Consider the following 16,121-nt stretch of genomic DNA (forward strand, 5'->3'; position numbering starts at 1 on the left):
GTACCATCTGTTACTGGAATCTTAATCTCTGTATGGTAGTCCAAATCTATATTGAAGGAAAAGTTATTGGAATGTCTGTTAACTGAGAATGTGCTGATGCCTTGGGTCTGTGTTTTGCTCTTTCTGTGTTTCAAGGTTGTCCACTACAGCTTCATTTAGTAAAAGACCTTCACAAATCCAAACATCTAGAGGAGTTGATTTTGAGTCAGATGAGGTATGGTATTTAATGGTCTTCCTTATTTCATACAAGTTTCTCTAGCTGACTGGTTTACAGCTGTTGGAATAAAGCATTTCAGAGTGAAATTGAATATTTTTAATTGGTTTCTTTCTTCATTAACAAGATGAGATTATTGCACTAGCTTTAAGAACTTTCTCCTCACCTCCAGCCTAAACTTCTCCTGGCTCAGGTTGAGACTGTGTCCTCTTGTTCTGGTGCTGCTTGCCTGGGAGAAGAGACCAAACAAGTTGCTGCATGTTGATTTGGAGGCTTTTTCAACCCATTTTTTGATATAGTGTTTCATAGAATCAATAAGGTTGGAAAAGACCTCAGAGATCATCAAGTCCAACCTGTCACCCAACACCTCAGGACTAACTGAACCATGGCTTCAAGTGCCACCTCCAATCCCCTCTTGAACACCTGGGCAGCACATTCCAATGGCCAATCACTCTTTCTGTGAAGAACTTCTTCCTAACATCCAGCCTAAACCTCCCCTGGTGCAGCTTGAGACTGTGTCCTCTTGTTCTGGTGCTGGTTGCCTGGCAGAAGAGACCAACCCTCGCCTGGCTACAACCTCATTTCAGGTAGTTGTAGACAGCAAGAAGGTCTCCCCTGGGCCTCCTCTTCTCCAGGCTAAGCAACCCCAGCTCCCTCAGCCTCTCCTCACAGGGCTGTGCTCCAGACCTCTCCCCAGCCTCATTGCCCTTCTCTGGACACATTCAAGTGTCTCGATGGCCTTCTTAAACTGAGGGGCCCAGAACTGGACACAGGACTCAAGGTGTGGCCTAACCAGTGCAGAGTACAGGGCAGAATGACCTCTCTGCTCCTGCTGGCCTGATGCAGGCCAGGATGCCATTGGCATCTTCGAGGTGTGTGCTGTTCACAATGCTAACGTTCTCCTAGGTCACACCTGGCATGCAGTCTCTTCCTCACTTCAGAGTAGCTGTTCTGTCAACTCAGTTTCTAGTCTTCATCCATTTAGATCTGACCTGCTGAATCAAGGGAGAATAGAATAGAATAGAATAGACCAGACCAGGTTGGAAGAGACCTTCAAGATCATCGTGTCCAACCCCTCAACCAATCCAACCCACCTAAATAGCTAACCCATGGCACCAAGCACCCCATCAAGTCTCCTCCTGAACACCTCCAATGATGGTGACTCCTCCACCTCCCTGGGCAGCACATTCCAATGGGCAATCACTCTCTCTGTATAGAACTTCTTCCTCACATCCAACCTAAACCTCCCCTGGTGCAGCCTGAGACTGTGTCCTCTTGTTCTGGTGCTGGCTGCCTGGGAGAAGAGACCAACCCCCACCTGGCTACAACCTCCCTTCAGGTAGTTGTAGAGAGTGATAAGGTCACCCCTGAGTCTCCTCCTCTCCAGGCTAAACAACCCCAGCTCCCTCAGCCTCTCCTCACAGGGCTGTGTTCCAAACCCCTCACCAACTTTGTTGCCCTTCTCTGGACTCGTTCCAGCTAGTCAACATCCTTCCTAAACTGAGGGGCCTAGAACTGGACACAGGACTCAAGGTGTTTCATATCAAACCCAAAACATGTCACCACACGTGACATAACGTGACCAGACTTCCTAGTTTGATGTGAAGGTGATTTGTCTTTCAGTAGCTGAGAATGCATTCTGGTAATGCCTCTCTGCTTTACACATTGCAGGAGGAATTCGATCCGTTCAAAAGCACAAGGACATCAAGAAGAGCTAAGTGATTCCTGGCTCGCTGTACAGGAGAGAGACTCTGGAAGTTAGTGAAGAAAATGGGAAGCAGTTTGCAAGGCATTCTCTCTGTGACATCTCTCTGTTTGCCTCCTGTTTTCACTCCTATGAAACATTTTTGGTTTGGGCTTGGTTTTCTTTTTCAGTGACCCCAGATTGGCTATCACTCAGGTATTGCACTGCTCTATGCATTAGACTGCACTCTCTTACATTCTGAAGTACAGCCCAAAGCTGCAGGTTCTTCCTAATGCTTCTGAAAGTTCTCTTTTCTTTCTGGGCTGATAATGTAAATAACAGTCATATGTTTTATAGACTACTCTATCTCTTGGTCTTGAGCTTTGCAGAGGAGTAAATTTGTAGTAGTATGGCTGGATGGATATGGACATGGACTTGGTCACCATAATCAGACTTGTACTTATGTACAATTTTCTACAAATGCAGTTGAAGATTCCAAAGAGGAATGGTTTCACCCCAAAATACAGTTTCCAGTGCTGAAGCCAGAAAACTCTACTAGGAGAATTAAATCTGTTCTTGCAGTGTTATTAAACATTACAGCATAGAAGAATAAACTCTGCTCTCTGATTCAGGAAGTGCCAAAGATGTCAGTTTGAATTGTCTTGTCAGTTTTCACCCTGGAGCTAAGGTAGTTGTAAGGCCTAAAACCCTGGAGCTTCACAAGGACTGCTGTTTGAAGAAGAAAGCATTGGAGCCAGAAATAGGCAGGACATTACCTCTTACCATTTTTCTTAGTTAACAGATGTGATGGGTTGACTCTGGCTGGCCACTAGGTCCCCCCCAAGCTGCTCTGTCCTTCCCCTCCTTGGCCAGACAGGGAAGAGAAGGTACAATGAAAGGTTTGTGAGCTAAGGACAGAGAGAGGTCACTTGCCAGTTACCATCATGGGCAAAACAGACTCAATTTGGGGAGAAAGTAAACCTCATTATTACCAATCAAATCAGAGCAGGATAATGAGAAATAAAACCTAATCTTAACACTACCTTCACCACACCTGTCCTCTCTTCCTGGACTCAACTTCATTCCTGATTTCTCTACCTCCTCCCCACCAAGCAGCAAAGGGTGACAGGGACTGGTGGTTGCTTCAGCTCTGCTGCTCCCTCCTCCTCAACAGGGGAATTCCTCATGCCCTGCTGCAGCATGCCATGCTTTTGCATTTTCACTGTCTCCTTCAAGGAGATGGGCTTGGACAGTTGTGTTCTCTCTGGCTCTCACCAAACACGTCTGTTGTGTTTGCCTGCATCTATGCTGTAGCCTGAGTGAGCCTTGAGCGTCCTGAAAACTTCTATTAAAATGATCCACACCTGCAAATTTCTTAGAGCTTAATAGCAACTTACAAAGCAGTGCAGCCACTAAAGGTATCAGCAAATAATTTGGTAGTCTGGCTCTTTCTCAGCTATGCTTTTGCTTATGCAATTAGGAAGCTGCTGTGGATGCCCTTTAAGATAAAGGTTCAGATGCTGCATTTGTCAACAAACTGTTCCCGTTAGGTAAATAGTGAATGTCAGTTGTATGGACTGCACTGGATCTGAGGGACTGACACCTTTAAAGCACTTAGCTGCTTTATGTTGCTGTCCCCCTGTGCTGGGTCTGAGGGACTGACACTTTTAAAGCACTTAGCTGCTTTATGTTGCTGTCCCCCTGTGCTGGGTCTGGCTGGGGTGGAGGTAACTTTCCCAGTAGCAGCCTGTGCAGTGCAGTGCATTTGTAGCTAGGAGGGTGCAGATATCAGCTCCAGTGTCACGGCTGTCTCTCCAGTGCCATCACAAAGGCCAGTAGGCTAGGGGGATGCAAGAAGTTGGGGCTATACAGTCAGGAATCCCAGCTGACCTAGAGGGATGTTCCATACCGTATGTATGATGTGCTCAGCAATAAAAGCTGAAGGGGAGAGGAGAAGGCAATTTGGTATTTAAGGCATTTGTCTTACAGAGGAAGCACTACGTGTACCGAGCTGGCTGGCTGTTGCCTGCTGATGGGACATCAATAAATCTTTTCATGCCTTACTTTCACAGACAAGCTTTGCCTTTTTCTATTGAACTGACTTGATCCATTAGTTTTCAGTCTCAGTTTTCTCCCCCCTGTTCTGCTGAGGATGGGGCACGAATGGCTGGTAACTCCCAGCCGCAGGGGTGATGCACATTCTGCTCTGTATTTAAATAAGGCATTATTTCCTTTTTTTTTGGTACTTCTAAATTGCCTATTTTAGTGTGTCTGGGTGTATTTTTTTTATGTATTCCTCTTAGAACCTTTTTTTTTTCTCACCAGGCCTGTTTTCTATTTTTTTCTACTTATGTGGAGTGCTACTGCACAAAGGTTTTTGGCGACTGCTTTTGGTTACCTGAATTGGTAGCCTGGAGAAGAGGAGGCTCAGGGGAGACCTTCTTGCGCTCTACAACTACCTGAAGGGAGGTTGTAGCCAGGTGGGGGTTGGTCTCTTCTCCCAGGCAACCAGCACCAGAACAAGAGGACACAGTCTCAAGCTGCACCAGGGGAAGCATAGGCTGGAGGTGAGGAGAAAGTTCTTCACAGAGAGAGTAACTGGCCATTGGAATGTGCTGCCCAGGGAGGTGGTGGAGTTACCATCCCTGGAGGTGTTCAAAAAGGGATTGGAGGTGGCACTTGAAGCCATGGTTTAGTTAGTCCTGAGGTGTTGGGTGACAGGTTGGACTTGATGATCTCTGAGGTCTTTTCCAACCTTATTGATTCCATGAATTCTCAAGCTGCATAGCTGTTTTTTAAGCACTTACTAAATATTTTTCACACACTGAGTTGCATCCTTTCACAGATCACTTTGACAAAAGCCAGGCACAAGCCCTGGCATTTCTGTGCAGCTGCTTCCTTTGCTGTCACTGGGTGCAGCAGATGGTGGCTCAAGGGTGAAGTCAGCAGGTACCATGCTGACATCTACTACAGCCTGTTCTCAAAAACAACCACCTGCAGGTGAGCTGTTTAGACAGTTTATAGTGGGCTATGTTTAAATACAAACTAAACCAGAAGGAAGATGTGAGGCAGAGAAGGTCACATGTTAAGACACAAGAGAGACACGACCCAAGGAGCTTCTGTGACCCTTTGTGAGTATTTCAAGTGGGCCTAACACTTGGTCTTCAAAGCAAGGCTGGCTCTGGCTACATGAGCAGGAATACCTGCTAGAAATTGATTAGATCAAGGAGAGTAAACAGACAAAAATTACTCATTTTTGCTGGAATATGGTTTATAGAATGGGAGCAGGATCTGATAAGAGGTGGAGGAGCTGGAGTTTGTCTGAAAATTGACCTTCATTCACCTTCAGTTAAAGTCTGAAGCTAACAAACTAATAAAATCTTCCAAAATTGTGGATCCAATGGAAACAATTTTGCCTCAGTAAATCCAGTTCCAGGTCTTACTTTTAGAGACCAAATAGTGCACAAATTTCAAACATGAAAAGTTGTTTCTACTAAAGGAAGGACATCTTACCCTAAAAATCATCATGAGATGATTTTCTTAGGTTGCTGTATCATGTCAAAATAGAATTGCACTAAGAGATGAAAATGGACACCCTTGGTTCCTTGACTTTTGTTCCTTTCTCATTCTCTTCTTTTAAATGAAACATCAGAATGAATATCCTTACACATGGGCCAGCAGCACTGGAGAGGAAAGAGGCTAGGAGCTGCTGGAGCAACCCAGCAAGGAGGAGGACATATGCCACCAATTACTCTCTTCTCATCCCAAACCCACATCAGAACACTGCCCTGTTCCCCTTTCTGCAAATTTCCCTGGGCCTTTATGGTGGTGGAAGTGTTTAAGAAGAGTCTGGATGAGGCACTTAGTGCCGTGGTTTAGTTGATTAGATGCTGTTGGGTGATAGGCTGGGCTCGATCTCAAAGGTCTTTTCCAGCCTGGTTAATTCTGTGTGCTGCATTGTGAGACTGTTCTTCTCGCAGCATCAGGTCAGGGCTGTCATCGCTGTCAAACACTTCAGAGCTGGACCCAGATTTCTCTCTGAATGGTTACAGGTAATTGCCACCTTAGCAGCTCCAGCAGGTTTGCTGGAAAGCTTCCTCTGAGCTAGGCAAACTGCCCCAAAAAATAAATTGGACAATTTTGTGGAAGGAACAGATGCTGAGAGCAGTCTCCAGAGGAGCATTGTGGGCTGGCTGTGTCACTTGTCCTCCTGCAGACAGGTCCTGAGCAGCGCTGGGAGTCAAAGCAGTCTGCTTTACTGAGTCACAACACTTCTGAAAGGGTTAGAATAGAATAGAATAAACCAGGTTGGAAGAGACCTCCAAGATCATCGTGTCCAACCTATCATCCAACACCACCTAATCAACTAAACCATGCAACCAAGCATCCTGTCAAGCCTCGCCCTGAACACCCCCAGCGACGGCGACCCCACCACCTCCTCGGGCAGCCCATTCCAGTGGGCAATCACTCCGTGTAAAACTTCCTCCCAACCTCCAGCCTAAACCTCCCCTGGGGCAGCCTGAGACTGTGTCCCCTTGTTCTGGTACTGGTTGCCTGGGAGAAGAGACCAACCTCTGCCTGTCTACAACCCCCCTTCAGGTAGTTGTAGAGAGCAATAAGGTTACTCTCACCAGTGAGTGACCATCTTCCAATAAAGGCTTTTCAGATAATGCTGCTTTTACTGAGATTTAAATAAAGCTTTCAATGTATAAAACCTGCTGTGGCTGGGCTTATCTGACCCCAGGGAAACCTGTCCCCAGCAGAGGAGCAGCACCTCACATGTACGCTCTGAAGAGGCACACCTTCCTGTGCTGTGTAGGATTTGTGTCTCTTGGTGTCCTGACACTGATTTCAGACTCCTTACTCTGTTTTGGAGGGGAAGGCACAGGGAACACGCATGCTGCCATCTCAGTGCTTGGCTCCAGCGTACACCTTCCTTTTTGCTTTGCATACTTGACTGAGTGGTCTGGGGCACCCTGTCCTCTTGTCTTGCTTTGTAACCATCTCTGTATTTCTATAAACTCTAGAAAGCAGAGTTTTACATCAAACTTTTCATTCCCTTGGCCAAGAGGAAATCCCTGCCAAAGGAAAGCTGAAGTATTTCTAGCTCTCTGAGGGGAAAAAGGTCTTTGGAAAGACACTAAGTACAGTCAGTGAGGTTTTATTCACCACTCATCTGTTACCCCCCTATTCTATGCTAGTTTCCAAGTGTCACACTGTGAAACAGGCTGAAACTTGCCTGCCAGACCCTCAGAACTGAGCTTAAACGAGCTGCGTCCTGGGAGAGCGCAGAGCTGCCACACGCTGCTTGTTGATAAACAGCGCTGAATTTGCATGAGCTGGGCTGCTGCTGGAGAGAAAGGATGCTGACGACTGAAGAGATCGATTTGCCTTTCTCACTGATGTGCTTATCTTGGAGCAGCTCCTGGGGAAGCGTGACTGGGTAGAAAAGCAGCACGTCAGAGCAGGAATAATGTCATACAGCCCAATGACTGGAGAAGATCCCGGCTCGGAGCTTGCCGAGGGGTATAAAGCTGGCTGAAGGAGCCAGAGCCGCTGTGAGCTGAGCGGGAGAGGCACGTCCGAGTTTGCAGCCCCTGGGCATGCCTGGGCTGAGCCAGGGGAGGACGGCTCACAAATGAGCTACTTCCGACTTTGAGGAGCGGAGCAACCTTTCAGAGATGTTGTCCTGTTTTGTCTGGCTCTCCCTCCCCAACTTGGTTAACACTTTTGTCACCTCAGGGAAGTTGAACCTTAACGGGAGCCTGGAGAGGACTTTTGTAATCCCAAACATCTCGGGTTTGTTTTCCTGGGACAACGACAGCCTGGCTGACTGGCAGAGCTTTGTGGGCAGGAGCCGATACGGAGCAGAGTCGCAGAGCATCACGGTGAAAGCCCTCCTCATCACAGCTTACTCCTTCATCATGGTCTTCTCCCTCTTCGGCAACGTCCTGGTCTGTCACGTTGTCATCAAGAGCAAGCGCATGCACTCCGCCACCAGCTTGTTCATTGTGAACCTGGCTGTGGCTGACATCATGATCACGCTCCTCAACACACCTTTTACACTGGTAAGAGCGGGGCAGAGGTGCCACAAAGGCATCGCACTTACTTTGGCAGCCTTGCCTTCGGGACGCCGCTGTAGGCAGTGCATGGGTGTGCTGTAGGCAGTGTATGGGTGTGCTGTAGGCAGTGCATGGGTGTGCTGTAGGCAGTGCATGGATGTGCTGTAGGCAGTGCATGGGTGTGCTGTAGGCAGTGCATGGGTGTGCTGTAGGCAGTGTATGGGTGTGCTGTAGGCAGTGCATGGGTGTGCTGTAGGCAGTGTATGGGTGTGCTGCAGATACCTGTCCAGTCCCAGTTAAAGAGATTGGTGTTACCCTTTGGAAACTCCATGTCTTTTTCTTCTCTAATGCTTGTTACTTAGTTGAAGATCTGAAGGGAGGGTGTAGCCAGGTGGGGGTTGGTCTCTTCTCCCAGGCAGCCAGCACCAGAACAAGAGGACACAGTCTCAGAACAAGAGGACACAGTCTCAAGCTGTGTCAGGGGAGGTTTAGGCTGGATGTTAAGAAGAAGTTCTTCACAGAAAGAGAGATTGGCCATTGGAATGTGCTGCCCAGGGAGGTGGTGGAGTCACCATCACTGGAGGTGTTTAGGAAGAGACTGGATGGGGTGCTTGGTGCCATGGTTTAGTTGATTAGATGGTGTTGGGTGATAGGTTGGACTGGATGATCTCAAAGGTCTTTTCCAACCTGGTTACTTCTATTCTATTCTGTTCTATTCTATTCTATTCTATTCTATTCTATTCTATTCTACTCTACTCTACTCTACTCTACTCTACTCTATTCATTCTACTCTATTCCACTTGAACAATGAGAGCATCATGGTGATTATTTGGTACTTTGTAGTATCTGGTCTTTTGTTTAATCTTCTGTTCTCTGAAGTATTTCCAAGGTAATACAATGAACCTCTTGGAAAACCAGATTCATGCTCACTTTACAAGATCATTTTACAGGATGTGTTGAAAGGCTCTCCTTTGCTTTGAAGTAAGATAAGACACATAGGTCAGCCCTGTCCTGTGAGGAGGGCTTAAAAGGGAAAGACTAATGTGTTGACTCAGTAGTTAGACTGTGCAAGAGCAGCCTGTGAATGAAACAGTGACACTGCACTGCTGCATTGTCCTAGAGGATATTGGTGTGCCACTGAGCAGCACTTAGCTATCCCTTCAGGGTTCAGAAGCCAGGAAATTATAGTTATACAAATAACCTGATCCATCAAAAATGTGTTTTACATAGCAGAAGGAATTGTGTGCCGGAGGTGTCTCAGATATCCACAAACATGTGGAGGTGTGTAGGGGAGCACAAAACTAATGATATTCTGGTTTTAGGCTCGTTTTGTCAACAGTACCTGGATATTTGGGAAGGAAATGTGCCATGTCAGTAGGTTTGCACAGTACTGCTCCCTCCACGTCTCTGCCTTGACCCTCACAGCCATTGCCGTGGACAGGCACCAGGTGAGAGCTCTCTGAACCGGACAGATGGGGACCTTGAGGGGGCACAGGAGAATGCAACATGAGAAAGCATGATCCCATCTCCTTTCCTTTTCAGCTTCCAGGTTAGTGCCAGATGTATGGGGAGCTGACAGGGTGGGGGAGGAGTTCTTGCTGTCAGATCATAGAATCATAGGCTTAGGTTGGAAGGGACCTTAGAGATCATCTACTCCAACCTCCCTGCCACGGGCAGGGACGCCTCTCAACTAGACTCGGCTGCTCAAAAGCCTCATCCAACCCGGACTTGAACACCCCCAGGGAGGAGGCAAGATGAAAAGGTGGGAGGTGGGAGATGTCCATTGCCTTGTGCCTGTTTCCAGGCAGGGAACTGGCTCTTTTCTGCAGTAATTAATCCAGTAGCTCTCAAACAAAGAGGAGGTCCAAGATCTTGATAGGAATTCACACAGGCAGCTCCCACTTGCAGTGGTTTGTCTAGCACCATGGATGCAGGCACATGGATGCAGCTCTGTCTCCCTTTGCTTCTCATCATCTTGAATCCTGGAGAGTTGACTGTAGCACGCTGGGTGTCTGTCCCAAGCTGGGCTCTGGTTTGCTGTTGTGATAATAGCTCCAAACTGGGGACAGTTGGGTGTTATTGGTGTGGAAGTCCCCCAACCACACAAACCTGTTGACAGAGGACACTTGCTGCTAGAAAGCTTCTCACTTGTAGAAAATGCACTGGCCATCAGAAGCATCCCCAGAGATGGTCTGGTCAAGGTTCAGGGAGATCTGGTTAAACCACAAACCCATGGGTCTTTGGGTCACTGATACTGCAGACTCTCAGACTATTTTTCTGTGATTTTTCCCTTTCCCCTTTCCTCTTCCTTTTCCCTTTCCTCTTCCCCTTCCCCTTTCCCCTTCCCCTTTCCCTTTCCCCTTCCCTTTTCCCCTTCCCCTTTCCTTTTTCTTTGCCATGAATTAAACTGAACCTGGAAATGAAGGCATGTGCAAGATCCCTGCCCCCCAGCTTTTCTTCCCTAGACACAAATATTGAAAGCTAGGACTGGGATCTTACTTTTCCTACTTTCATGGAGTTAAATTTCAGGCTTTCATGTCCAGCTTGAAGTCAATGGGAGCTCAGTGAGGACTGTACTGCTCGCATGCTGAATTTCCACGTTAAGTAGCAGATTGAAGGCTGAAAGAGGATGATCTAATTATGTCCTGACATGCCATGGGCCTGAGTAGGGCTTTATTTTGCACAGGTCATAATGCACCCTCTGAGACCTCGCATATCCACTGCAAAAGGTGTGGTCTGTATCTCTGTAATCTGGATCATGGCAACCTGTTTCTCTCTACCACATGCTATCTACCAAAAACTCTTCACCTTCGAATACAGGTAAGGATGTGCTTTGCTTTCCTGCACCCTGGAAGCCAAACTCAGTGGTCATATTTTGGCATCTTCTGCTGTTGAGGACAGACAAACACGTGTATCCCGTCGGGTCCCATGCACTTGAACACTTTCTCAGGGTCTTAAGGTGATCACGAGCCTGATCTTCACTTACGATGGGCAGGCACTTCCTCCTGGCAGGGACCAGGCTTGTTCAACATCTTTGTGGGTGCCATGGACAGTGGCATTGAGTGCACCCTCAGCAAGCTTGCTGATGGCACCAAGCTGTGTGGTGCAGCAGACACGCTGGAGGCAAGGGATGCCATCCAGAGGGACCTGGACAGGCTGGAGAGGTGGGCACAAGCCAACCTCATGAGGTTCAACCAAGTGCAGGGTCCTGCAGCTGGGTCGAGGCAATCCCAGGCACAAACCCGGGCTGGGCAGTGACTGGCTGGAAAGCAGCCCTGAGGAGAGTGACTTGGGTGTGCTGGTGGAGGAGAAGCTCACCAGGAGCTCTCAGTGTGCACTTGCAGCCCAGACAGCAAATCAGATCCTGGGCTGCATCAAGAGAAGTGTGGCCAGCAGGGCAAGGGAGGTGATTCTCCCCCTCTGCTCAGCTCTGGTGAGACCCCACCTGGAGTACTGCATCCAGTTCTGGAGCCCCTATTGCAAGAGGGATATGGAGGTGCTGGAAGGTGTCCAGAGAAGGGCCATGAGGATGAGCAGAGGGCTGAAGCACCTCTCCTATGAGGACAGGCTGAAGGAGTTGGGGCTGTTCAGTCTGGAGAAGAGAAGGCTCTGAGGTGACCTAATTGTGGCCTTCCAGTATCTGAAGGGGGCTCCAAGAAGGCTGGGGAGGGACTGCTCAGGATCTCAGGTAGTGATAGGACTAGGGGGAATGGAATGAAGCTGGAGGTGGGGAGATTCAGGCTGGAGGTGAGGAGGAAGTTCTTTCCCACGAGAGTGGTGAAGCCCTGGAATGGGCTGTCCAGGGAGGTGGTTGGGGTGCCATCCCTGGAGGTGTTTAAGCCCAGGCTGGCTGAGGCTGTGGCCAGGCTGATCTAGTGTGGGGTGTCCCTGCCCATGGCAGGGGGGTTGGAACTAGATGATCCTTGTGGTCCCTTCCAACCCTGACTGACACTATGATGCTATGAATATGGATCTACATCATGATTTTCATCAAATGTCTTTTGCAGGGGCTGATAGCTTGTCCTTGTTTCTCTTCTTCATTATTTTTATCCTTGTTCTGTCATGTTAACCACGTGAAGTAGGCTAAGAACTTAGAGGATCTGGCCTGGAGTTTCTGCCTCTCTACATTGGCATTTTACCTGATGTGCTAATCTGACTTTTTTTGGGTAGGTCAGAAATGGGGAAAAAAACCCTAAAACCTGACAGGTTTTAATCTACTTTTTAGCCCTGGGAAAGTGGAAAAGAAAAGACAAGCAACCAAAAAACCCAAACACAGCAGCCTCAGCTGTTTGTTCCAGAAAACACTGTCATGAGCCTTGATATTTGGAAAGTGCTTTAATGAGGGAAAGGTCCTTACTATGTGCAGAGGCTGTTTATGTTTGCCAAAGAACTAAAGTCTCCTTCTGTGCAGCTGACAATCTGGTAATGGATGAAATTAATAACATTATCATAAGGCCATGAATGCCCACAAGAAATTATCACCATATTGCTCAGAAGCTGCTCCGTGGCTCAAATCCTTGGGCAGCAGAGCCCTGCTTAACTGTGGCACAGCTACATAAATGAAAGGTCTGGCTCCAGGCTTTGTGGCAGGACCCCTCTCCCACCTGCCTCCTTGCTTCTGATGTACTTCACCCTCAGTGCTCTCAACCCCTGTCTGGTCCAGTTCTGGGCCCCTCAGTTTAAGAAGGACATCGAAACACTTGAACGTGTCCAGAGAAGGGCAACAAGGCTGGGGAGAGGCCTTGAGCACAGCCCTGTGAGGAGGGGATGAGGGAGCTGGGGTTGCTTAGCCTGGAGAAGAGGAGGCTCAGGGGAGACCTTATTGCTCTCTTCAACTGCCTGAAGGGAGGTTGTAGACAGGCAGGCGCTGGTCTCTTCTGCCAGGCAACCAGCACCAGAACAAGAGGACACAGTCTCAAGCTGTGCCAGGGGAAGTTTAGACTCGAGGTGAGGAGAAAGTTCTTCATCGAGTGAGTAGTTCATCATTGGAATGTGCTGCCCAGGGAGGTGGTGGAGTCACCATCCCTGGAGGTGTTCAAGAGGGGATTGGAGGTGGCACTTGGTGCCATGGTCTAGTCATGAGGTCTGTGGAGACAGGTTGGACTCGATGATCCTTGAGGTCTCTTCCAACCTTGGTGACTGTGATTCTGTGATGCTGTGCTGCTGTGATACTGTGGTCTCTCCACTTGCAGTGAGGAGGTGACCCGGTGCCTGTGTCTGCCAGATTTTCCTGAGCCTGCTGACCTCTTTTGGAAGTACCTCGACCTAACAACCTTCATTTTGCTCTATGTCCTGCCCCTTCTGATCATCTCTGCTGCCTACACGACAGTGGCCAAGAAACTCTGGCTGCGCAACGTCATTGGGGACGTCACCACCGAGCAATACTTTGCCCTGCGCAGGAAGAATAAGAAGACCATAAAGATGCTGATGCTCGTTGTCTTCCTCTTTGCAGTCTGCTGGTTCCCCTTGAATTGCTATGTTGTCCTCCTCTCCAGCCAGACCATCCACACCAACAATGCCCTCTACTTTGCCTTTCACTGGTTTGCAATGAGCAGCACCTGCTACAATCCTTTCATCTACTGCTGGCTCAATGACAGCTTCCGGTCAGAGCTGAAGGCTCTGCTCAACATGTGCAGAAAGCCTGCCATGCCCACAGAACAGAGGCTTCCCTCCACAGTCCCATCCCACCGACTGGCATGGCCAGAAAATGGCAACTTCAGGAGGTTGCAGACCTCCCATGTCCTTCCATCAGCCTCCAAAATCCAGTCAGGAAAGACAGACATCTCTGCAGTTGAGCCAATAGTAGCTGTGAGCTAAGCGGTGGCCCTGCGAAGTCCGGAAGGGCTGCAGATAGATTTGGCTAGACCCGAAATGGGGGAACCACCTGGAGGCCTGGCCTGCTTAGGAACTGTGCAGACACTCATGACAAAACCAAAGAGGTTCTGCAGGGGGTGGTATGGCCAAGCTGCATGCTTGATGCAGGCAGATGATAATGGCCTGCAGCCCTACAGGGCAGAAGGCAAAAACTTCCCAGAAAGGAACTCTGTCTTCATCATATTGACTTTGGATCACCTCACAACTCAATGACACAGAATTTTTCTTCCCTAAGATAAAGTCATGAATATTCAGAAAGCTTTTCTTCACACAGAGGACTAAACCCTGAAAGCTACTTGAGCAGACCATCACCCACAGCTGGAGAACAAGTAATTAGACACTGTGAGTTTGGAGTAGGACTTCTTGATCAGAGCTCCTTTCATTATTGTCAAGCAGCAGCTGAAGGATCCCACAATTTACCTTTTTGTCTTTGAATGTTGCTCACTTATTCTGTTGAAGCACCTGGGTACTTCTCAGATCAAACCTGTGGGACATTCCATCCCAGCTAGGATGCTAACTCTCTGGCCTGAATCCATCAATGAACTAACTGCCTTGAGAGAACAGATTGTATCCCTGATAGCAAGGAAGGAAAGTGGAACACTTCTCTGCAAGATGTCCTCTGGTGGTTGAACCAGTCTGATGTATTTAAAGATGCATTTGAAGAGAGAGAAGAAAATCCATGTGACTCCAGCTGTCTGGAGTAGTTCTGAGGTTCTTGGCAGAAGAAAATCTGATTTTGAATAGTGAAAAACAAAAAGGAGTGAGCCTTCTGCAAACTTTGCCTTGGATCACACAGGAGAGCAACAATTCTTTCTGCGCTGTGGAAGCGAGCTTGACTGTCACAGCAGGCTCCACCAGTTCAACAGTCAAGTGAGAAAAATCCTTTCATAAATGACTATAAAAGGGAAGCTCAAAACCTGAGACAACACGTCCTGCAATCAATTGTGTGTCTGAAATCATTTTAAGCCTTGTGCATGTCTTTCACACTGGGGTGTTTAAAAAGACTGAAGTGCCTACTGCTCCTGGCAGCTGGCCTACCCTTTCAGGAGGCTTATCAGTCTCTCCCTTTGACTCCAGTGCTATTTCACTACCCTTTGTGAAGGCCCCAGGAGTCAGAATAATTTGTTCCATTGATATGCAGAATCAAATTTTCTTTCTGCCTGCTTTGAACCCTTAACCCAAGTCCCATTGCCTCCCTAACATTCCCTTCAGACAGCAGCCCTGAGGTGGTCAGGCAGTTCGAGTAGGTGATCGGTGTAGGTCTCTTCTCTTCTCTTCTCTTCTCTTCTCTTCTCTTCTCTTCTCTTCTCTTCTCTTCTCTTCTCTTCTCTTCTCTTCTCTTCTCTTCTCTTCTCTTCTCTTCTCTTCTCTTCTCTTCTCTTCTCTTCTCTTCTCTTCTCTTCTCTTCTCTTCTCTTCTCTTCTCTTCTCTTCTCTTCTCTTCTCTTCTCTTCTCTTCTCTTTTCTCCTCTCTTCTCTTCTCCTCTCCTCGAGTCTCCTCGAGTCTCCTCGAGTCTCCTCTCCTCGAGTCGAGTCGAGTCTCCTCTCTTCTCCTCTCCTCGAGTCTCCTCTCTTCTCCTCTCCTCTCCTCGAGTCTCCTCGAGTCTCCTCTCCTCTCCTCTCCTTGAGTCTCCTCTCCTCGAGTCTCCTCTCCTCGAGTCTCCTCTCCTCTCCTTGAGTCTCCTCTCCTTGAGTCTCCTGTCCTCTCCTCAAATCCTTCTCTGCTGGACTGATCTCAATCCCTGCTCCCAGCACAGATCCCTGAGGGATATCACTTGTCATCCATCTCCATCTGGACATCAAGTCATTGACCACTACCCTTTGAGAGGACCTTCCATCCAATTCCTTATCCCCTGAACAGCCTGTACATCAAATCCACATCTCTCCAGTTTAGCAAGAAGGGTGTTGTGGGGTGACAATGTCAAAGGCCTTGCAAAGTCCAGATAGATGATATGCACTGTTCTTCCTTTGGAGACTGAAAATACAATGTGTGACTCCATTTCCTGGCACCACTAAGAGAGAGAGGTTACTCTCATCATTCAGTTACTGAGAGTCTGAAACGTTTGCATATTGATTGTGAAACTTCAGGATGGGTTTTTTGGTGTATTTTGGGTAAACCATGATTAAAACAGTCTGGCTATGTCCTGCACAGAGGTCACTGATGGACAGCACTGTGATATCCCAGCATCTTTGTCAGCCATGGACTTGTCTGCTCTACACACAGCCTAGCTTCCTCCAGGATGCAGGTTATATTTGTGCAGTAATGCTGCTGAGCTCAGCACAAGCTC

At 48.1% G+C, this 16,121-nt stretch overlaps 2 protein-coding genes across 2 annotated transcripts in view; both read left to right on the top strand.

The window, feature by feature from the left end:
- The window catches only part of MRE11 (MRE11 homolog, double strand break repair nuclease), a 30,916-nt gene extending 28,192 nt beyond the window's left edge, over window positions 1–2,724 (top strand). The window contains exons 18-19 of the mRNA XM_054164789.1: window positions 136–214; window positions 1,886–2,724. Coding sequence (XP_054020764.1) covers window positions 136–214; window positions 1,886–1,936 — 130 coding nt within the window. The 3' untranslated portion in view covers window positions 1,937–2,724. The remainder of the gene's footprint in view (window positions 1–135; window positions 215–1,885) is intronic.
- A 4,855-nt stretch (window positions 2,725–7,579) lies between these two features.
- On the top strand, window positions 7,580–13,777 carry GPR83 (G protein-coupled receptor 83). Its single transcript, XM_009906125.2, has 4 exons — window positions 7,580–7,966; window positions 9,283–9,408; window positions 10,647–10,780; window positions 13,153–13,777. Exons 1-4 carry the CDS (start codon window positions 7,580–7,582, stop codon window positions 13,775–13,777), a joined length of 1,272 nt encoding a protein of 423 aa, XP_009904427.2.
- The last annotated feature ends 2,344 nt before the right edge of the window (window positions 13,778–16,121 follow it).

This window comes from Dryobates pubescens, chromosome 10 (assembly GCF_014839835.1).
Source record: "Dryobates pubescens isolate bDryPub1 chromosome 10, bDryPub1.pri, whole genome shotgun sequence".
In the NCBI taxonomy this organism is placed as follows: Eukaryota; Metazoa; Chordata; class Aves; order Piciformes; family Picidae; genus Dryobates; species Dryobates pubescens.